This window comes from Misgurnus anguillicaudatus, chromosome 23 (genome assembly GCF_027580225.2).
Source record: "Misgurnus anguillicaudatus chromosome 23, ASM2758022v2, whole genome shotgun sequence".
NCBI classification, from domain to species: domain Eukaryota; kingdom Metazoa; phylum Chordata; class Actinopteri; order Cypriniformes; family Cobitidae; genus Misgurnus; species Misgurnus anguillicaudatus.
The window spans coordinates 32,038,493-32,061,768 of NC_073359.2; the positions used below are offsets into that span (position 1 = coordinate 32,038,493).

The window sequence follows — 23,276 nt, forward strand, 5'->3', positions numbered from 1 at the left end:
TGGCAACTTTTAAAGTATGAACGATCTGTGGGAGCATCAATCCCTGAATTGGGATCCTTCGATGGTTCCTTATTCACAGCCTTGGCTATCCCAAGATTCAATACGCGCCTGTGACATCCGGGTATTTTGATATAAACATTCAGAACTGTATTTGAATACAATTTTTGCGAATTTAAAAAGTGTATTGGCTGTTGAAAATGATGAGATTTGTTAACAGGTAAATGAATGAAGTGTTGAGCGTCTTCTCTCTCCAGTACAGCAGGAGGCGCTGCAGCTCTTTAGTACACAAATAAACTCACTAAAGAAAGAGAGCGGGCTGTTGTTTTTTTTTGTATCCTCGTTGTTTTTCTCTCTTGAGTGTTTTATTGAGAGTAAACAGAGTCTTGTCTCTGTGTATTTTAGTATTGATGATGAGATGGATGTGATGTGCTGTAAATCAGTAGGAACTGATCTGTCTATGCTGGATATTGATGATTTTATCACAGAAATCTCTCAGCTGAAGAAAGAGGTGGCGTTACTGGAGATAAAGCTGAGATTAAGAGGAGATGAAGGACTGAAGAGAGAGGTTTGTACAGCTTAAACATCCTTTACCTGAATCAGACAACATCAAATCATTTATAATCTTACTCTGTGTGTTTGTGCTTTAACAGTCTGTTTCTCAGACATTATGATCTGGATGTCAAAAAAAACTTTTAAAACACAATGAGAGTAAACTGATGTATGTTGGACCCTTAGCTGTCTCTTAAATAAATCATTGTGCAGTTTATGTAAAGACATAACGTTAGGGCTCCCAAGTTTTTTAGCGTTAATTTTTTTATTCAACAGTTTTTTTTTAACATTAGCCACGGGATGAAGAAAAAATATATAATTTAAATAAAAACATGGAAATGCTTACATACATTCATTCATTTAACGGCTTTCTTATTTATCAGATTATACATTGTTTAAAGGGGACATATTATGAAAATCAGACTTTTTCCATGTTTAAGTGCTATAATTGTGTCCCCAGTGCTTCTATCAACCTAGAAAATGTTAAAAAGATCAACCCAATAACTTAGTATTGGTAAACCATTTTCTGCAAGCATGTGAAAAATAGGTCATTGTAATTTGGCCCTTATTGTGATGTCAGAATAAGGTAATACCGCCCACTTTATCTGCACTATCCAACCACAGCACAACCATTTAGTATGGAGAGAAAGAGTGAGATAAAATATTTGACAGCACAATTGAGTTTCAATTGCAACAAACCACCATCATTGTGATCAGTGGTTGCACTTCATCCGCTCATTTGCATTTTAAATGACACACCCAAAACGGCACACTTTTGCTCAGACCTATTTTAGACTTAGTTTACATCTTAAAAAAAATCTCATAATATGTCCCCTTTAAGGTATTGCTTAAAGGGGTCATATGATGAAAATGTTAGCATTGCCACTTTGTAGGTGTGAGCAAAAACAGGTCATTGAAATTTGGCTTTCATTATGATGTCATAAGGATATCTTATTAGAATAATACCGCCTCCTTAATCTGAACTCTGAAGGAGAGAGAAGAGAAGGACTTGGCAGCACAGTTGGGTTTGGATTGCGGCGGGCCGCCATCATTGTGGTCGGTGTTTGGGCTTTATCCGCTCATTTGCATTTTGAAGAACACACCCAAAACGACACATTTTTGGACTTGACAGCAAAATAGAGTTTCAATTACAATAAACCACCATCATTGTGATCAGTGTTTGCACTTCATCCGCTCATTTGCATTTTAAAAAACACACCCCAAACGACACATTTTTGCTCAAACCTACAAAGTGGCAATGCTAACATTTTCATCATATGACCCCTTTAACTTCTAATAGAGGGTATGCACGTGACGTCACCTTCGGCGAAAGTGACTGCGGTTACGCCCACTGAGTGGCAAAAGACAGCGTCAGCATTTTAGTACAGTGTGAAATCAGCAAAAACACGAGTAAAACGCGTAAAAGCTGTTGTGCGATAGACTGTACTAATACATTTAAAAGTACACAATTTTAATGTAATTAGGTATTAAATAAATTTTAATATGCAATATTAAAGAATACACAGTATGATTCTATACTTTAGAATGTAGTGAAGTAAAAAAATTTCCCAATACAAACATCCTAATAAAGCACAGATGCTTGGAAAATGTAACTAATTTAACTAAGTGTTGTTCACCTCTGCTATCAAATCCAACTAAATTCAATTTAAGCTGATAATAGTCAGTTTTACTGGCATTTTGCACAGCAGTCGCTATGAAAAACAGACATTCTGTTGAATCATTTGCCACTCAACAGGGCGAGTTCTGGTGTGGTCATGTGGAAAAGTGACGTCAATGCATACCCTCTATAGCAAAATTTGGAATAATGGTTTATAATCACCATATAACATTTATACTAATTTATATATATTTGATTAATCGTTACATTATAATGAAATCGATCTCTAGTCCACTAAATTCTGGAAGTTAGACACTTGTTCCCTCAATAAAAAACCCATTAATTTTTTTTGATCGTCACCAAAAATAAACTTGTTTTGTGTAACGTGTATAACGAATCTAAACCTGTGTGTGTGTGTGTGTGTGTGTGTGTGTGTGTGTGTGTGTGTGTGTGTGTGTGTGTGTGTGTGTGTTATGTTGTGTTGTGTTGTAAGGATGGGGTTTGTTGTGAATCTTCAGGGTATGTGACTGTTTGGAATTCCAGTGAATGTCTGGATTCAGTGTGGATGAGCAGAGATCAGAGCCGCACACCACAGTCACTGCTGGATAAACTCTCTGAAGAGACATCCAGACACACACAGGACTCAGATCTCAGTCTGTCTTTACTCTCTTATACTGAGTCAAAGCCCACAGACGCTCAGGACACTACAGTGTGTGACAGTAAACAGAGCTTACAGGAGGATCAAACCTCCACAGAGTCTCTGGATTCTGTCTGTAACGCTGGAGAACAGCAGCAGATCCTGCAGACCACACTGAAGATGTCTTCAGTTAAACCGATGGACAGTGGGAACCTGATGATGAAGATGAGTAGAGAAACTACAGCAGATGAAGATCACACTGAGGAAGATGATGACAATCATGATAATTTTATTCCTTCAGGTGTGTTTCCTCTTTTACCTTACATGACATTGAGTTACACAAAATTGCTTATATAATGGTCACATTTAATCCAGCTTTTACAGCATGCATACAGGTTCATTTAGCTTGGATAGTACAAAAAAACAGATGGGTATATTTGCTCCTGGGCTTTTAAACCACCACTGGGTTAGCTCCCCCTTACATTCACTCACTTATACAGACTTACGTACACTCTCAATCCCTGTGCTCTTGTCACCGTGCGATGTCTTTTTCTCAAAAAGAAAAATTTTCTACGTTGTTCTGATGCAGCAATATATGCCTCCCTTAACGGTTGTTAGGGTACACTGGTTGCTAGGGAGAGAATTTGCATACACCAATGATTATACATCAAGCCTCGAGTAAAACAAGGCCACCTCATGTCTCTACAATGTTCTGATGCAGAGATGTAGGTCTTGGTACATGGTTGCTAGGGTACTCTATTTGGTACAGGAGCAAACGCTAACACTTAGCAGTCAATCAACAAGTATAATAACTAGTGCTGTCAAAATTAACGCGTTAATAAGCATTAATGTAAATTCATTTTAACTACATTAATTTTATTAACGTGTGATTAACGCAACACACAATTTCAGTTTGACATTAGGCCTGGCCCATTTTTGGATAAATTGAGACGCAGCCTACAGTAAATAGTAATTAAATGTCTAAAGTAATCTTTATTTGTTCTAACTATTTATATGAACTAATACAAATAATGCGTGTCCATCCACTTGAACATCTGAGATTTTGGTTTCGGTTTTAAAACATGGGTTGGAGGAATTGGAAAATAAAGTGCTGGACTTGTGTGGTGTTAAAGTAGTTATCAAAAGAGATAAAGTTCGGGATCTGATTGATGTTAAGAGTTATTTAGAGCGACAATACTCAAAAATGATCTTCCTCACACTGATTGAAAGATCTGATGCATGCACACAGGTGCACAACCCCGATATATTCACACATTGACAGATTTACAGTTGTAGTAATATTTGTTTTGGCAAGAATTCAGATAGCGATATACTTCCTGGCTCCTGCGTCACCCTGTCTTTGTGGTTAAGCCTCACCATTGGTTGAATTTGATATACACATTCAGATGCACTTACCCCTGGAGGCGTCCCCAAAGTGTCATTGCAGTGACGCAGCGCGAGTTCCCTCGAAAAGGAAGCTGTAACAATGTATCTTAAAAGGTAACACAATGTAACCTTGCTATCACTTGAAATATGTCCCCACATTTAGTCTTTGAATTTGAGGGTATTAGACCTGTAAAGTCCTTGAAAGGTCCTTGAATTTAAAGTTAACTAAAGTTAAAATCACATCTGAAGATTTCCAGTCCACTCCATGCAGTCGCTGTGCAACTCTCCATACTAGGAAATAAATGACTTCTGATCTATTGGGTGTTGGTGGTTGTGTGCAATGAAAAGACGCAGCTTTAGAGTCAATAACTACTTATGACCCCATTAGCAGCAATAACTGAATATAGAAAAAACATACAGAATCTCAGTTGAACCTCTTGTTTCTGTGTTTAATGTTGGTGTAAATGTAAATCATAAGAGATTTCTAATGTTGTTGTCTTTCAGATAAGATCAGTGATTCGTGTTTGGATGGAGAAATAACGTCTTTATCGTCAAAAGAGCGACAGATGGCACAAACTCTTTCCTGCATCACCGATGAAGAGACATTGAGCTCACAGAGACTTTTAGATAGAAATGCAGAACAAAAACTCTTGACCTCCACCAGATCTGAGATCAGCTTCACTACCTTACAAAAGTCTAAACGTCATCATTCAAAAGTGCACAGAGAGAAGAAGAAGAAGAAGCACTTTCACTGTCAGCAATGTGGGAAGGATTTTGGCTTCTTATCTCGGCTAAAAATTCACGTGAGGACACACAGTGGTGAAAAGCCTTTCTACTGCACTGAATGTGGCAAATATTTCAGCACCAAACAACATCTTGATTTTCATCAGGGAATTCACACTGGAGAGAAACCATACGAGTGTCCTCACTGTGAGAAGAGATTCAACCAAAAACATTGTCTGAATAGACATATGCGTATACACACCAATGAGAGACCGTATCAGTGCAGTCAATGTGGAAAAACCTTTAAGAATTCAGGTGCATTAAAATCACACCAGAATATTCACTCTGAGGAGAAACGCTATCAGTGTTCACACTGTGATAAAGGTTTCAGTCAGAAATATAATCTGATTATCCATGAGAGAATTCACACTGGAGAAAAACCTTACGTCTGCTCTCACTGTGGAAAGAGCTTCTCTGATTCAAGTACTTTTAAAGTTCATCAGAGAGTTCATACAGGAGAAAAACCATACAAGTGTCCTCACTGTGAAAAGAGATTTAGACAAAACCAGAATCTGAGGACACATTTGTATATACACACCAATGAAACACCGTATCAGTGCAGTGAATGTGACAAAACCTTCAAGGATTCACGTTCACTAAAAAAACATCAGAATATTCACTCTGAGGAGAAACTCTATCAGTGTTCACACTGTGATAAAGGTTTCGGTCTGAAATATCTTCTGATTATCCATGAGAGAGTTCACACTGGAGAGAAACCATACGAGTGTCCTCACTGTGAGAAGAGATTCAGCCGAAAACATCATCTGAAGTCACATATGCTTAAACACACCAATGAAAGACCGTATCAGTGCAGTCAATGTGACAAAACGTTTAAGGATTCACGTTCACTAAAAAGACATCAGAATATTCACTCTGAGGAGAAACTCTATCAGTGTTCACACTGTGATAAAGGTTTCTGTCATAAATCTAGTCTGATAATCCATGAGAGAGTTCACACTGGACAAAAACCTTACTTCTGCTCTCACTGTGAAAAGAGCTTCACTCATCCAAGTAGTTTTGAAGCTCATCAGAGAGTTCATACAGGAGAGAAACCTTACATCTGCTCTCAATGTGGAAAGAGCTTCACTAATCTAAGTCATTTTAAAGTTCATCAGAGAATTCATACAGGAGAGAAACCTTACATCTGCTCTCAATGTGGAAAGAGCTTCAATAATCTAAGTCATTTTAAAGTTCATCTGAGAATTCATACAGGAGAGAAACCTTACGTCTGCTCTCACTGTGGTAAGAGATTTAAAAATTCAACTGAGCTCAGAGTTCATCAGAGAGTTCACACTGGAGAGAAACCTCATCACTGTACTGTTTGTGGAAAGAGTTTTAGTTATCGTCAAAGTTTAGTGAGACACCTGAGAACTCATACAGGTGAAAAACCTTACAAATGTTCCCAGTGTGAGAAGACTTTTACTAACCCAGATTCCTTAAAAGCCCATTTGAGAGTTCATACGTGAGAGAAACCTTACGGGCCCTATCATACACCCAGAGCAATGGGCAACGCAAGTGCTCTTCACTAGTTTCAACCCATCGCAATGATCAATTTCACATTTAGTGCCGCGTTGTTTAAAAAGCAAATGCATTTGCGCACAATTTTGCACCCATGGGCGTTCTGGTCTGAAAATGAGCCATGTGAACTTCAGGCACATTCTTGGTGCGTTGCTATTTTGAGGCAACTAAAATAGACTACACCATTGACCAACTAAAACCTGGTTTAAAGTCAATGGCGCAATATTGTTTTTGTTATTTAATGAGCGTGTTAGTAATACGGCACAGTGCGTGTTTGCTTATCACACCCGTGGATGCGCAGCAGGACACAACCCTTTTATAATATGAAAAGTTAAAGGATTAAAATGTAAAAGATTATTATTGAGTCTCTTGGACTTAAATGAGGACCGATTATGAGATGTTAGAAGGTGTAAAGAGCTGCTTGACCTGTAGCTTGGTAAGAAATTGTTTTGCTTTAAACACATACTTCTGTTTTAAAATGTTTTTTAAATGCTACCTCACGAATTTGTACCTGTGGATATGGTGAGATAAGAAACATTTTTAAGTAATGCTTTAAAAAAAACATGGCGCTGTCCGAGTGCTGAAACTGTTCTCTGCACATTTGTAAATTCTTTATCTTCTGTTTGTTACAAATAAAGTATTTTTAAAGTACAAACCTTTTCTTGCATATCTGCAGATTTTATTACACTGATTTTGTAAGATATCTGTCACAGGGTGACTTAGGGGGAAACCAAAAATAGAGAGGAGAGGTTCCGCCCGGAGCAATTTTTTTCTAAACCCCCGTTTACTTCCTGGGTTTCCATGGCAGCGAAATTAGGTCAGATTCATCACAGGTGTGCAAAGGAGGCAGCAATTATTGACTGAGCGGGCGATATGATTAATGCAGATTTAAAAGACGGGCTGAAGAAGCAGAAGCGGTCGATTTCGGGCGAGTGAACTTCCGCCTTGGGCAACTCAGCAAACACCCGCCTCCGAAGAGTTCGCAGGCCCCACTGATCCGGCGACCGCTAGAAAACGGGCGGAAAGACTGCGGGGCTGGTCCGGGCGAAAGGACGGCGTGGTCGTGTGAAGGAAGTTCAGTTGTTGGGCTCGTTTGCTGCTTTTTTGGTGCGCTTGCTGTTGGGCTGTTTTTCCTCTCAGGCTGAAGCTGGCGTGGCTGTGTGGGACGAAGAAAACCATAGTGGCTGGAAGACGATTGGAGATTACTGGAAACTGAAACGAAACAAAAGGAGAAGCGGAGTTTAGCGTGAGTGTTTGCCATACTGAGGATATTGTGGCATAAGTGAAATCGCTGTGCAACCCTGTTGGGGGAAGAAACGCCTCGTTCTGTGTGGCCGGAAATAATCGCCTGTGTGGATCAAAGAGGAGAACATTAGAGAAGATCTTACAGTGATTGTGAGTATGAAACATTGAGTTTGGGACACACTGTATACTAACCTGTTTTGTAGCAAACGACTCCGGGAAAAGGAGGACGGCCCTACCCCTGAACAGTGTGGTGGGTGAGCCGGAGGAGGACAAACTGGGGCTATCACAGCGACGTGAATGCTGACTGGGCCGTGCTAAACACGTCTAACGGACTCCGGCGAAGTGGAGGAAGACGGGGCGTCCTAGATGTTCACTTTGAGTGCGGTGGGTGAGTCTGTGTTGTTGTGGAAACTTCACTTTGACGTGGTGCTGTGTACTGCTGTGTGTGTATTGTCAGAAAACCCCCGCCTTCGCTAACCTCGCCATGGAAGAACGAAAAGGCTGCAGGTCTCAGTTGTTATTACCTGGCCTATGCTGTGAGCGAGCTCTGGATGTGCAGTATTACTGTGGAGAGAGAGAAAGAGAACGAGGAAACCCTACCTGCACCGTACTTACTGTACGTTGTCCCAAGTGGAGAGGTGAGAGAAACCACCAGTCTGAGTTTATGATATTTTTGGCCCAGCGCGCAGACTGTAGAGAGAGAGAGAGAGAGAGAGAGAGAGAGAGAGAGAGAGAGGAACCCGCAGCGTGTGGAGAGGAAGAGAGAGAAAGAGAACGAGGAAACCCTACCTGCACCGTACTTACTGTACGACGTCCCAAGTGGAGAGGTGAGAGAAACCACCAGTCTGAATAACCGATCTTTGTGGCCCAGCCCGCAGCCTGTAGAGAGAGAGAGAGAGAGAGAGAGAGAGAGAGAGAGAGAGAGCAACCCGCAGCCTGTGGAGAGGAAGAGAGAGAAAGAGAACTAGGAAACCCTACCTGTACCGTACTTACTGTATGTCGTCCCAAGTGGAGAGGTGAGAGAAAACCAGCAGTCTGAATAACCGATCTTTGTGTCCCAGCCCGCAGCCTGTGGAGAGAAAGAGAGAGAAAGAGCACGAGGAAACCCTACCTGTACCGTACTATTGTACGTCGTCCCAAGTGGAGAAACAAGCGAGCGTGAAGTGCCATCTCCACAATATGCCATGAGACTAAGGACTGAGATCCCTTTTTTTTAAGTATATTTCCCCCTAAGAGATTTTAATATTTAATAAAAGTTGTCAAATTTTAATACTTTGTCGGTCTGGTCGTTGGGGTGTTTTGGGACCTCCTTGGGGTGGAACTAGGAGGAGCATGACCCGCGACAGTGGCGGTCCGCTTCTCCGACCTGTGACATATCCATACATTTACATCAAATAAAAGCCTGCTATTTTACTTCCGTGACTGAAAGAAAAAGGCTTTTAAAGGTTTAAATCTAAAAAAAAAACAATTTAGATACAAATGAAATCAATCTTAAACTGGTGGCCTTCTTCTTCTTTAGTTTTTCGGTTTACAAATTCCACTTTCTAAATCGAGATAAGGCATGACGCCAACGCAACTTGCTTTTAAAGGGGATGAGAGCTGAGACTCTCATTGGTTAACTGCACGTTATGCCCAAAACACATCCATTACGAGAATAGGAACGACCCTTTTATACCATGCGCTTGGCGCATAAACTATTTTCCTTTCTTTAAATTAGCAAAAGTGGAATCAGACATGCCCATTTAGACCTGCGTGCGTGCGCTTTAGACAATGCGCTTAGATTGCTAAAATAGGGTCCTACGTCTGCTCGATCTGTGGAGAGAGATTCACTAAGACCTCATCAGAAGAAACATACTGAAGAACAAACTGATCTGTGAAAAAGACTTTGGGTTGAAAATAACACAGCATTTTAAAGTGTAAAACTAATAAATAAAACAAATGACTCTGCTGTACTTACATTTACAAATGTTATGTTATCAAGAGCCATTGTTTGTGTTATGTATTTATTAAATGATGTAACAAGCAAAACATGTCTCTTAAAGGATGAGATCTGATTTTATTCTAATAAATGATCAAATACTTGCTAAGAGAAAGAATTATATTTAGTTTAACATCTCCAGTAGATAGCAGTAGAGTCACACTGTGAATACATCTGAAGGATGCTTTGAAGGCAGCTCTGTTTCGTGCCCTTCATTTGGCAACTTTTAAAGGATGAACGAGCTGTGGGAGCATCAATCCCTGAATTGGGATCCGTCCATGGTTCCTTCTTCACAGCCTTGGCTATCCCAAGATTCAATACGCGCCTGTGACATCCGGGTATTTTGATATAAACATTCAGAACTGTAGTTGAATACAATTTTTGCAAATTTAAAAAGTTTATTGGCTGTTGAAAATGATGAGATTTGTTAACAGCAGGATGAGTGAATGAAGTGTTGAGCGTCTTCTCTCTCCAGTACAGCAGGAGGCGCTGCAGCTCTTTAGTACACAAATAAACTCACTAAAGAAAGAAAGCGCGTGTGATTTGTTTGTGTATCCTCGTTGTTTTTCTCTCTAGAGTGGTTTATTGAGAGTAAACAAAGTTTTGTCTCTGTGTATTTTAGTGTTGATGATGAGATGGATGTGATGTGCTGTAAATCAGTAGGAACTGATCTGTCTATGCTGGATATTGATGATTTCGTCAAAGAAATCTCTCAGCTGAAGAAAGAGGTGGCGTTACTGGAGATAAAGCTGAGGTTGGGAGGAGAGGGACTGAGTAGAGGGGTTTGTACAGCTTGGACATCCTTTGCCTGAATCGGACAACATCGAATCATTTTGGGGTCTTTCTCTGTGTGTTTGTGCTTTGGCAGTCTGTTTCTCGGACATTATGGTCTGGATGTCAAAACAACTTTTAAACCTCAATGAAAGTAAACTGATGTATGTTGGACCCTTAGCTGTCTGTTAAATAAAGCCGTGTGCAGCTTATGTAAAGACATAACGTTAGGGCTCACAAGTTTCTTAGCGTTATTTTTTTTATTGAATCAGTCATATTCAACAGTTTTTTAACATTAGCCACGGGATGAAGAAAAAAATATTATTTAAATAAAAACATGGAAATGCTTACATACATTAATATATTTAACAACTTTCTTATCAGATTATACATTGGTTTTAGGTATTGCTTAACTTTTAATAGCAAAATTTAGAATAATGGTTTATAATCACTAATTTAAAAAAATAATATTATAATCTGAAAAATATAAATTAGCATTCATTCATTCATTCAACTTGCAGGATTAATTGTTACAGCCATATGGGCAATTATAATGAAATCGATCTTGAAGAAGTTTGTTTTAATCCCAATATAAAGGAATTAAGGATAATCGACATTAATATTTCAATCAGTTTACCATTACGTATTATCTATATCAGTGTTTCCCAATCCTGGTCCTCGAGGCCCACCTGACAGAAAGTTTTAGATGTCTCCTTATTTAAAACACCTGATTCAACTTATCAATCTCCTTCAAAAATGGTAAACATGTCTCCATAACGAGCTGATGAGTTAAATCAGGTGTGTTTAATAAGGAGACATCTACTAAAACTTTCTGGCAGGGGGGCCTCGAGGACCAGGATTGGGAACCACTGATCTATATGAATATAACCAGTTATGTGTATCAAATAATTTACCATTTTATATATATATATATATATATATGTATGTATATATGGTGTGACCCTTACAAAAGTGATGTCATGTGTGTTTTTGCCTTAACACAAAACTATTGTGTTACAAACCTATATAATGCAGTGATGGCTGAGAGAGAGTCAGAGTGATCTTGCAGGATCTTCCCAGGACCACATTTTGGTTCTGAGAGGATTCAACAGGACGGCCTCGGCTTTCTATTTGTCCGGATAATAAAAGTCTATCTCTTGAAATCAAAACCTAAGACTGAAGATCGTTTCATTCGAGTAAAACATTCTCTAGTCCACTAAATTCTGGAAGTTAGCGGGACACTTGTTCCCTCACTAAAAGCCCATTCATTTTTTTCCATAGACTTTTGGATCGTCGCTAAAAATAAACTTGTTTTGTCTAATGTGTATTTATGTGTAACGTGTATAACCAAACTAAACGTGTGTGTGTTTGTGTGTGTGTGTTGTGTCGTAAGGATGGGGTTCGTTGTGAATCTTCAGGGTATGTGACTGTTTGGAGCTCCAGTGAATGTCTGGATTCAGTGTGGATGAGCAGAGATCAGAGCCGCACACCACAGTCACTGCTGGACTTTAAACTATCTGAAGAGACATCCAGACACACACAGGACTCAGATCTCAGTCTGTCTTCACTCTCTTATACTGAGTCAAAGCCCACAGACACTCAGGACACTACAGTGTGTGACAGTAAACAGAGCTTACAGGAGGATCAAACCTCCACAGAGTCTCTGGATTCTGTCTGTAACGCTGGAGAACAGCAGCAGATCCTGCAGACCAAACTCAAGATGTGTTCAGTTAATCCGATGGACAGCGGGAACCTGATGAGAAGAGAAACTACAGCAGATGAAGATCACACTGAGGAAGATGATGACAATCATGATGATTTTATTCCTTCAGGTGTGTTTCCTCTTTTACCTCATATGACATTGAGTTACACAAAATTGCTTATAAAATGGTCAAATTTCATTCAGCTTTTACAGCATGCAGGTTCATTTAGTCTGGATAGTACAAAAAAACAGATGGGTATATTTGCTCCTGGGCTTTTAAACCACCACTGGGTTAGCTCCCTCTTACATTCACTCACTTATACAGACTTACGTACACTCTCAATCCCTGCGCTCTTGTCACCGTGCGATGTCTTTTTCTCAAAAAGAAAAATTTTCTACGTTGTTCTGATGCAGCAATATATGTCTCGCTTAATGGTTGTTAGGATACACTGGTTGCTAGGTAGAGAATTTGCATACACCAATGATTATACATCAAGCCTCGAGTAAAACAAGGCCACCCCCATGTCTCTACAATGTTCTGATGCAGAGATATAGGTCTTGGTACATGGTTGCTAGGGTACTTTCTTTGGTACAGGAGCAAACGCTAACGCTTAGCAGTCAATCAACGAGTATAATAACTAGTGCTGTCAAAATTAACGCGTTAATAAGCATTAACGTAAATTCATTTTAACAACATTAATTTTATTATCGTGCGATTAACGCAACACACAATTTCTGTTTGACCTTGGGCCTGGCCCATTGTTGGATAAATTGAGACGCAGCCTACAGTAAATAGTAATTAAATGTCTAAAGTAATCTTTATATGTAAGTTTTTTTGAGAGATGTATCGTCCTAAATACAAACTAATACAAATAAAGCATGTCCATCCACTTGCACGTCTGAGATTTTGGTTTCGGTTTTAAAACATGGGTTGGAGGAATTGGAAAATAAAGTGCTGGACTTGTGTGGTGTTAAAATAGTTATCAAAAGAGATAAAGTTCGGGATCTGATTGATGTTAAGAGTTATTTAGAGCGACAATACTCAAAAATGATCTTCCTCACATTGATTGAAAGATCTGATGCATGCACACAGGCACACAACCCCGATATATTCACACATTGACAGATTTACAGTTGTAGTAGAGTCAATAACTACTTATGACCCCATTAGCAGCAATAACTGAATATAGAAAAAACATACAGAATCTCAGTTGAACCTCTTGTTTGTGTGTTTACAGTTGCTGTAAATGTAAATCATAAGAGATTTTTAATGTTGTTGTCTTTCAGATAAGATCAGTGATTCGTGTTTGGATGGAGAAATAACGTCTTTATCATCAAAAGAGCGACAGACGGCACAAACTCTTTCCTGCATCACCGATGAAGAGACATTGAGCTCACAGAGACATTTAGATAAAAATGCAGAACAAAAACTCTTGACCTCCACCAGATCTGAGATCAGCTTCACTACCTTACAAAAATATAAACGTCATCATTCAAAAGTGCACAGAGAGAAGAAGAAGCAGTTTCACTGTCAGCAGTGTGGGAAGGATTTTGGCTACTTATATCAGCTAAAAGTTCACATGAGGACACACAGTGGTGAAAAGCCTTTCTACTGCACTGAATGTGGCAAATATTTCAGCACCAAAAAAAGTCTTGATATTCATCAGAGAATTCACACTGGAGAAAAACCTTACGTCTGCTCTCAATGTGGAAAGAGCTTCTCTGATTCAAGTAGTTTTAGAGTTCATCGGAGAATTCATACAGGAGAGAAACCATACGAGTGTCCTAACTGTGAGAAGAGATTCAGCCAAAAACCTCATCTACAGAAACATGTGCGTATACACACCAATGAGAAAACGTATCAGTGCAGTCAATGTGGAAAAACCTTTAGGGATTCAGGTTCATTAAAATCACATCAGAATATTCACTCTGAGGAGAAACGCTATCAGTGTTCACACTGTGATAAAGGTTTCTGTCAGAAATATCTTCTGATTATCCATGAGAGAGTTCACACTGGAGAAAAACCTTACGTTTGCTCTCACTGTGGAAAGAGCTTCTCTGATTCAAGTCATGTTAAAGTTCATCAGAGAATTCATACAGGAGAAAAACCATACAAGTGTCCTCACTGTGAAAAGAGCTTCTCTGATTCAAGTACTTTTAAAGTTCATCAGAGAATTCACACAGGAGAGAAACCATACAAGTGTCCTCACTGTGAAAAGAGATTCAGACAAAACTATCATCTGAAGTCACATATGCTTATACACACCAATGAAAGACCGTATCAGTGCAGTAAATGTGACAAAACCTTTAAGGATTCACGTTCACTAAAAAAACATCAGAATATTCACTCTGAGGAGAAACGCTATCAGTGTTCACACTGTGATAAAGGTTTCGGTCAGAAATCTAGTCTGATAATCCATGAGAGAGTTCACACTGGAGAAAAACCTTACGTCTGCTCTCACTGTGGAAAGAGCTTCTCTGATTCAGGTACTTTTAAAGTTCATCAGAGAGTTCATACAGGAGAGAAACCATACGAGTGTCCTCACTGTGAGAAGAAATTCAGCCAAAAACCTAATTTACAGACACATATGCGTATACACACCAATGAGAAACCGTATCAGTGCAGTCAAAGTGGAAAAAAACTTTAGGGATTCAGTTTCATTAAAATCACACCAGAATATTCACTCTGAGGAGAAACGCTATCAGTGTTCACACTGTGATAAAGGTTCCGGTCAGAAATCGAATCTGATTATCCATGAGAGAGTTCACACTGGAGAAAAACCTTACGTCTGCTCTCAATGTGAAAAGAGCTTCTCTCATCCAAGTACTTTTAAAGCTCATCAGAGAATTCATACAGGAGAGAAACCTCATCACTGTACTGTTTGTGGGAAGAGTTTCAGCAAAAAATGTAATCTAAAGAAACATGTGCGTATACACACCAATGAGAAACCATATCAGGTTTTAGTGAGACACCAAAGAACTCATACAGGTGAAAAACCTTACAAATGTTCTCAGTGTGAGAAGACGTTTACTAAGCCAGATTCCTTAAAAGCCCATTTGAGTGTTCATACGTGAGAGAAACCTTACGGGCCCTATCATACATCCAGCTCAATGTGCGACACAAGTGTCTTTCGCTAGTTTCAACCTGGCGAAATTATCATTTTCACGTTTAGCTAGCACCAAGTTGTTTAAATAGCAAATGCATCTGTGCCCAATTTTGCACACATGAGCGTTCAGGCGCATTCTTGGTGCGTTGCTATTTTGAGGCAACTAAAATAGACTCTGCCATTGACCAACTAAAACCTGCTCTAAAGTCAATGACACAATATTGTTTTTGTTATTTAATGAGCGTGTTAGTAATACGGGACGACAGTGCGCGTTTGCTTATCACACACATGGATGCGCAGCAGAACACAACCCTTTTATAATATGAAAAGTTAAATGATTAAAATGTAAAAGATTATTATTGAGTCTCTTGGACTTAAATGAGGACCGATTATGAGACGTTAGAAGGTGTAAAGAGCTGCTTGACCTGTAGCCTGGTAAGAAATTGTTTTGCTTTAAACAAATGCTTCTGTTTTTAAATGTTTTTAAATGCTACCTCACGAATTTGTACCTGTGGATATGGTGAGATGAGAGACATTTTTAATGCTTTAAAAAAAACATGGCGCTGTCTGAGTGCTGAAACGGCTCTCTGCACGTTTGTAAATTCTTTATCTTCTGTTTGTTACAAATAAAGTATTTTTAAAGTACAAACCTTTTCTTGCATATTTGCAGATTTTATTACACTGATTTTGTAGGATATCCATACATTTACAGCAAATAAAAGCCTGCTATTTTACTTTCGTGACTGAAAGAAAAAGGCTTTTAAAGGTTTAAATCTAAAAAAAAAAAACAATTTCGATACAAAGGAAATCAATCTTAAACTGGTGGCCTTCTTCTTCTTTCATTTTTCGGTTTACAAATTCCACTTTCTAAATCGAGATAAGGCATGATGCCTATGCAACTGTCTTTTAAAGGGGATGAGAGCTGAGACTCTCATTGTTTTATTGCACGTTATGCCCAAAACACATCCATTACGAGTATAGGAAAGACCCTTTTAGACCATGCGCTTGGCGCATAAACCATTTTCCTGTCGTTAAATTGGCAAAAGTGGAATCGGACACGCCCATTTAGACCGTGCGGTGTACACTTTAGACAGTGCACTTAAAATAGGGCCATACGTCTGCTCGATCTGTGGAGAGAGATTCACTAAGACCTCATCAGAAGAAACATACTGAAGAACAAACTGATCTGTGAAAAAGACTTTGGGTTGAAAATAACACAGCATTTTAAAGTGTAAAACTAATAAATAAAACAAATGACTCTGCTGTACTTACATTTACATATGTTATGTTAGCAAGAGCCATTGTTGTGTTATGTATTTATTAAATGATGTAACAAGCAAAACGTGTCTCTTAAAGGATGAGATCTGATTTTATTCTAATAAATGATCAAATACTTGCTAAGAGAATGAATTATATTTAGTTTAACATCTCCAGTAGATAGCAGTAGAGTCACACTGTAAATACATCTGAAGGATGCTTTGAAGGCAGCTCTGTTTCGTGCCCTTCGTTTGGCAACTTTTAAAGGATGAACGAGCTGTGGGAGGATCAACCCCTGAATTGGGATCCGTCCATGGCTCCTTCTTCACAGCCTTGGCTATCTCAAGACTCAATGCGGGCCTGTGCTGTACGGGTATTTTGAAATAACCATTCAGAACTGTAGTTGAATAAAAAAAATAGCAAATTTAAAAGTTTATTGGCTGTTGAAAATGATGAGATTTGTTAACAGCAGGATGAATGAATGAAGTGTTGAGCGTCTTCTCTCTCCAGTACAGCAGGAGGCGCTGCAGCTCTTTAGTACACAAATAAACTCACTAAAGAAAGAGAGCGGGCTGTTGTTTTTTTTGTATCCTCGTTGTTTTTCTCTCTTGAGTGTTTTATTGAGAGTAAACAGAGTCTTGTCTCTGTGTATTTTAGTGTTGATGATGAGATGGATGTGATGTGCTGTAAATCAGTAGGAACTGATCTGTCTATGCTGGATATTGATGATTTTATCACAGAAATCTCTCAGCTGAAGAAAGAGGTGGCGTTACTGGAGATAAAGCTGAGATTAAGAGGAGATGAAGGACTGAATAGAGAGGTTTGTACAGCTTAAACATCCTTTACCTGAATCAGACAACATCAAATCATTTATAATCTTACTCTGTGTGTTTGTGCTTTAACAGTCTGTTTCTCAGACATTATGATCTGGATGTCAAAAAAACTTTTAAACCTCAATGAGAGTAAACTGATGTATGTTGGACCCATAGACCGTAAAAAAAATATGGACGTAGTGTCCGTGACGTCACCCATTGGTTTGTGAAGATCGCTTTTGAAGCTTAAGGTATGGCGAGTGGATAGTGCCACGGATAACCAAAGGAGACAGTCGTGTATGGGGTGTGAAAGCTGAACTTCCTTTGCTAACTAAGCAGACAGTCGTGTCAATCGTCGCGTCCCTTGTCGTGTACTGATTTCGTGACATAGGCCGTTTAAGAATTAAAGGAACACGCCCACATTTTGGGAATTTAGCTTATTCACCGTATCCCCCAGAGTTAGATAAGTCCATACATACCTCTCTCATCTCCGTGCGTGCTGTAACTCTGTCTGACGCAGCCCCCGCTAGCTTAGCTTAGCACAAAGACTGGAAATGCATGGCTCCAGCTAGTATACTGCTCCCAATAAGTGACAAAATAACGCGATCATTTTCCTATTTATGTGTTGTGATTTGTATAGTCAAACCGTGTACAAATAACAAGGTGATATGAGACACAGCGATCTTTTAACAGTATACATACTGAGAACTATATTCTCTGAAGACGAAGCACTGCCGCATGGGCGGAGTGATCTGCTCGCAGCACACGAGAAGCCCCTGGTGAGAAGCAAAGAGTTCGGTCAGAGTTGTGCAAATCACTCCGCCCATGCGGCAGTGCTTCGTCTTCAGAGAATATAGTTCTCAGTATGTATACTGTTAAAAGATCGCTGTGTCTCATATCACCTTGTTATTTGTACACGGTTTGACTATACAAATCACAACACATAAATAGGAAAATGATTGCGTTATTTTGTCACTTATTGGGAGCAGTATACTAGCTGGAGCCGTGCATTTCCGGTCTTTGTGCTAAGCTAAGCTAGCGGGGGCTGCGTCAGACAGAGTTACAGCACGCACGGAGATGAGAGAGGTATGTATGGACTTATCTAACTCTGGGGGATACGGTGAATAAGCTAAATTCCCAAAATGTGGGCGTGTTCCTTTAACGTAAGACTCTCGTCGTCACCCTTTTCGCCTGAAAATGAACGTGAGAAGCTGTCTGAGAAGCTACCTGACGTCTCCGCCGTGTCGTCTGCATATTTTTTTCTTAATTTAAAGCCTTTTTCAAATTGTTTTTTTTTTTTTTTAGTTATTATCCTTTGTGTTTTGAGCAATGTTATTGTAACAGTTATCTACGGATTTTTATTTTATTGATGCTAATTTGATTAATTTTGTTGTTATATGTAGTAAAAGCACTAATAAAACACCAATAGCCTAATTCTGTTAAATGAAAGCCAGCTACCCTGCTGAAAAAACAGCTAAAACCAGCTTAAGCTGGTCAAGCTGGTTTTAGCTGGTCTCCCAGCCTGGTAATAGCTGGTCTCCCAGCCTGGTCATAGCTGGTGTATCATGCTGGTTTAAGAGGGGTTTTGGCGACAATTTTTAGCTGGTCAGGCTGGTTTTAGCTGGTCAGGCTGGTCTTAGCTGGTCAGGATGGCTGGTCTTAGCTGGTCAGGCTGGTTTTAGCTGGTCAGGCTGGATTAGGCTGGTTTAAGCTGGCCAGGCTGGTTTAGGCTGGTTTTAGCTGGTCAGGTGGCTGGTCTTAGCTGGTCAGGCTGGTTTTAGCTGGTCAGGCTGGTTTAAGATGGCCAGGCTGGTTTAAGCTGGTCAGGCTGGTCTTAGCTGGCCAGGCTGGTTTTAGATGGTCAGGATGGCTGGTCTTAGCTGGCCAGGCTGGTTTTAGCTGGTTTAAGCTGGTTTTAGCTGGTCAGGTGGCTGGTCTTAGCTGGTCAGGCTGGTTTTAGCTGGTCAGGCTGGTTTAAGCTGGTCAGGCTGGTCTTAGCTGGCCAGGCTGGTTTCAGCTGGTCAGAATGGCTGGTCTTAGCTGGCCAGGCTGGTTTTAGCTGGTTTAGGTTGGTCTTAGCTTCTCAGCCTGCATTTCAAAGTTGCATCAACGTTGAATTACCTTTTGGTTTTGCAAAGTGAATCAAAGTTGACTTCACGTTGTTTCAATGTTGATTTCACAACATTTCAATGTTGTTTCAACGTCACACTTTCAACATAGGTGAATCAAGGTTGATATCGCAAAGCAGTTTTAACACACTTTTTAACACTAAATAAAGATTTTTACTTTAAATTTTAATACTCACCAAATGATTTGCTGTACAAATCATGTTTTTAGTGTAATTATTACAAGAATGCAACTTGCTGCTCATTACCTACAGTACAACCCCATCCATAAAACTAAACACATAAAGTAGGTAAAGTTTGAATGTGAACGATGGCATGTGCCTACCCTTTCTAAATAAACATGAAAGCAGCTGTTAAAATTGATCTTTTATAGATAAAAACAAATTCTTTCAAACAGTTAGGTCTCCAGTTAGTAGTGCGGAAGTGGAATATTCCAAATACACAATAAAAACATAAAATATGAAAACAAAATAATATTTAAACGTCATTTTATTCATCTGAATAGAATTTTTTTATAGGAAAACTGCAAATATGAATTTTGTTGTAGGTTTAGCTCACAGTCTTCTTATGGCCACCAACACCCTTCCATTCTGGCTCATACTGTACTTAAAACCCGATGAAAGCATCTAAAGAGAAAACAAAAGTTATTTCATTTTCAAAAATGATGCATTTTTAGCCCATCATGTATAAAAAAATCTTGTTATTGCACATCAGGGTGTGTGTGTGTGTTCTTTAATGGTCTGTCTAGAAACATAGCATAGCCATCTGATGAAGGAAGAAAGCTGTTGTGTTTACAGTGACAATAAGCTTCAATCAAGATCACCTACAGTGCATTCAGAAAGTATTCAGGGTAGACCCCTTTCACATTTAAATTTTAAGGTAGTTGCATGATACTGTAATTGTTTAGATATTTTCCTCATAAATCTACAATACATACCCCATGACAAAGTAAAAACTGAATTTTAGAAACTTCTGCAAATGTATGAAAAAATAAATATTATATTTACATTATACAGATCATTTGCATCAATATCTGCAATTTAGCTCAGCTGCCTCCAATTTCTCTTGATGGTTGCTGATGGGTTCGCATAAACACATGAAGATATTTTGAGGAATGTCTGTAACCAAACTGACCGGAGGCACCATTGACTTCCATAGTAGGATAAAAGAATACTGTGGAAGTGAATGGTGCTTCTGATCGCTTTGGTTAAAAATAAATCCAGGAGTTGCAAAGATTGCTGTGTCATACCCAAAAAAAGACCTGAGGCTGTAACTGCTACTTCAAAAGGTGCTTCAACTAAGTACTGAGTAAATGGTCGTAATACTTAGGTCATATCAACTTTAACAACCCCCCCCCCCCCCCCAAAGAGATGCAGAACAGAGCAAACATTGACTGGTTGCTTTACGTGTGGGTCAAACAGCTGTGCAATCACTTACCAATAAAAGCTAAGATGTACTCCAGACCTTATGGACTGTCTGTGAGAGACTTCAAACTCGCCCAGACCAACAAGGCATCTTGTTAGCAGACATCTCGACCTGATCAAAAAATTTGATTAGATGATGGTCTGGTCCTATTTTTAATATATGTTTTACAAACTTACCACAGGTGATCTGGCAAAGCAAAGACTTATAAACAGCATCTTCCCAAATCTCCTCTTCAGGCTCATCTTAGCTATCATTGCGTTTGATAAAGTTCAGAAAAAGAAAAACATATTTCATTAGTATACAATCATAAATGTAATGTTTTGGTTAGAAATACAAAAAACTGTGGCCCAAGTACAACTTTGAAAGAAATAAAGAATGTTTACATTTTTTGTCATGGTACACTGTCACTTCCTTACTTTTTGAGTGGTACAGATTGGGCATCTGGAAAGACACATGACTTCACCTCTGTGTATTTTATCACACTTCTTCAAATTGCATGGTAATCTGCCTACAATATAAAACACATAATAAAATAAAAAACAAATAATGGCCCCTTTTCAAAAGAAAATTGTGAAATACAAAACATTGTATCTTAGTTATTATGATTAGTAGAATTTGACCTGAATACAAAACAAATACTAAATGCATTGTAATGTTGTAGGGGAGATGCTTCAAAAATAAATTGTAAATGATTGATTTCTATTACAACATGCTAGCTTGGTGGTTTGTTACAATGGTGGGTGGTAGCTCATGGACATAGCCATCATTTAAAAAATTATGATTAAAACCATAATACACAAAGATAGAAAATAATGCTGTTATGTACACCATCACAAAGACCAATTTTATATGTCAACATGAAGCCTCTCTAAAACTTATGTCAACATCCACTCTGAACTATGAATAAACTTTTGTCTCTGTCTATTAAAAACAAAGGGTTTGAAATATGTAAGCCGTACTTACACATACTGTAGAAGGAATAGTGACATGCAAAAGAAATGAATTGCTGTGCTGAACAATAACCATTGTATCCTAAATTATTTTCTTATATTTTCCTAATGACAATGATAAACCAGATATGCACTTTTTGAGCGCTTATGTTTTGGATGCAAATATAAACACAAAGTAATACTTACTCTTCAGCCAATGGAAAACATCAAAACACAACAAGAAAATGACCTGTAAAGAAAAGTGAACATAAATATACAATAGTTATTAATCCAGAATTGATGGCTTCTGTTTAAATTCTTAACAGTTTTAACAACCTAACGTTACTGTAAACTGTGTGCCCGTACTGTAAGTTAAATAACCTTACATTTACTCGTCAAACCCTACATTTAAATAACTTGCGTTATCATTAACTAAACAATGTCAAATAAATTTGAAGAACGAGGATAACACATTTTTAAAGAAGGTAACGTTGAAGACAAATAAAAGATCTGCAGTACATTAGCTCAGATGCGTCACGAGCTCAGTCAAACCACTGCATCAACATTCAACATTAAAGTTCAGAATATTTGAGTCATATCGAATTAACTGTTACTAAAAACAAAACAAACATAACTGTGAACTTATTTTAATGACGTAACCAGGAATTAATAAAAACTTACCTTAGAATTTGCCATAGAAATGAAAACTGTCGTCTGAGGTAAACGGTTAAAATCCACTCCGTAAATACGTGTGTTCGACTTCTTGCTGCGCTGACAGGTTGGTGACGTCAATGTACCGCGAGAGTGTAATTTCTTGACTCGCTCTCGCGATACATTGACGTCGTCAACGTATGATGTCAGTTCTCGCAGCGCAGCATGAAGTCGAACATGACTAATAACCATAGCTAATAACACATAACAAAAGACAAAATGTTAAAAAAACAATAAAGATGGTAAAAAAGATGTCCCACGTCCAGACGGAACTGAAAATTAGAACTTGTTTAACAATAAATATTTCTTCTATTAAAATAAACAGAAATATTGTGCTTTTAAAACATTTAGCTTTTTAGATCTTCATCCGGGGGTGGGTTCAATTATTTCATAAACATGCATGCACATTTTGTTCTAAATGGACAGAGCTTTATAAAAAAATAAAAGAAATGTTTTTATTATAATAAAAGTGTAGTAACTGTTTTTTGATTTAACAACAACAATAAACATATAAAAAAATTATCTGCTAAGATAATAACAACCAATGATAATTATTTTAATAATTTAATAATAATACTTATTTTAAAAATAAAATATTTAAAAAAATTATTAGGCCCTACTATGATTAATGGCAAACTAATGGGGGCTAGCTAAAAAAAATATGGGGCATGTGTGGGTTTTCTGTGGGCATGCCCACTAAAAACCCCCATGGGTCTCAAAAG

At 38.5% G+C, this 23,276-nt stretch overlaps 2 protein-coding genes across 2 annotated transcripts; both read left to right on the forward strand.

Annotated features, from left to right (window-relative positions):
* The first annotated feature begins 238 nt into the window (after window positions 1-238).
* Window positions 239-8,392, forward strand: LOC129452981 (uncharacterized). Its single transcript, XM_073862204.1, has 3 exons — window positions 239-565; window positions 2,661-3,105; window positions 4,695-8,392. Exons 1-3 carry the CDS (start codon window positions 416-418, stop codon window positions 6,437-6,439), a joined length of 2,340 nt encoding a protein of 779 aa, XP_073718305.1. The 5' UTR covers window positions 239-415; the 3' UTR covers window positions 6,440-8,392.
* Window positions 8,393-12,009: 3,617 nt separating this feature from the next.
* Window positions 12,010-16,562, forward strand: LOC141349188 (uncharacterized). Its single transcript, XM_073862206.1, has 2 exons — window positions 12,010-12,317; window positions 13,475-16,562. The coding sequence occupies exons 1-2, from the start codon at window positions 12,206-12,208 to the stop codon at window positions 14,833-14,835; spliced, it is 1,473 nt and encodes a 490-aa protein (XP_073718307.1). The 5' UTR covers window positions 12,010-12,205; the 3' UTR covers window positions 14,836-16,562.
* Window positions 16,563-23,276: the final 6,714 nt, after the last annotated feature.

What these genes read in the sequence shown, in the direction of transcription:
- LOC129452981 (XM_073862204.1), top strand. Translation starts at nt 416, where the DNA reads ATGGATGTGATGTGCTGTAAATCAGTAGGAACTGATCTGTCTATGCTG. An exon ending in ATGAAGGACTGAAGAGAGAG is followed by an intron (nt 566 to 2,660) that starts GTTTGTACAGCT and finishes TTGTGTTGTAAG; the next exon opens with GATGGGGTTTGTTGTGAATC. An exon ending in TGATAATTTTATTCCTTCAG is followed by an intron (nt 3,106 to 4,694) that starts GTGTGTTTCCTC and finishes GTTGTCTTTCAG; the next exon opens with ATAAGATCAGTGATTCGTGT.
- LOC141349188 (XM_073862206.1), top strand. Translation starts at nt 12,206, where the DNA reads ATGTGTTCAGTTAATCCGATGGACAGCGGGAACCTGATGAGAAGAGAA. An exon ending in TGATGATTTTATTCCTTCAG is followed by an intron (nt 12,318 to 13,474) that starts GTGTGTTTCCTC and finishes GTTGTCTTTCAG; the next exon opens with ATAAGATCAGTGATTCGTGT.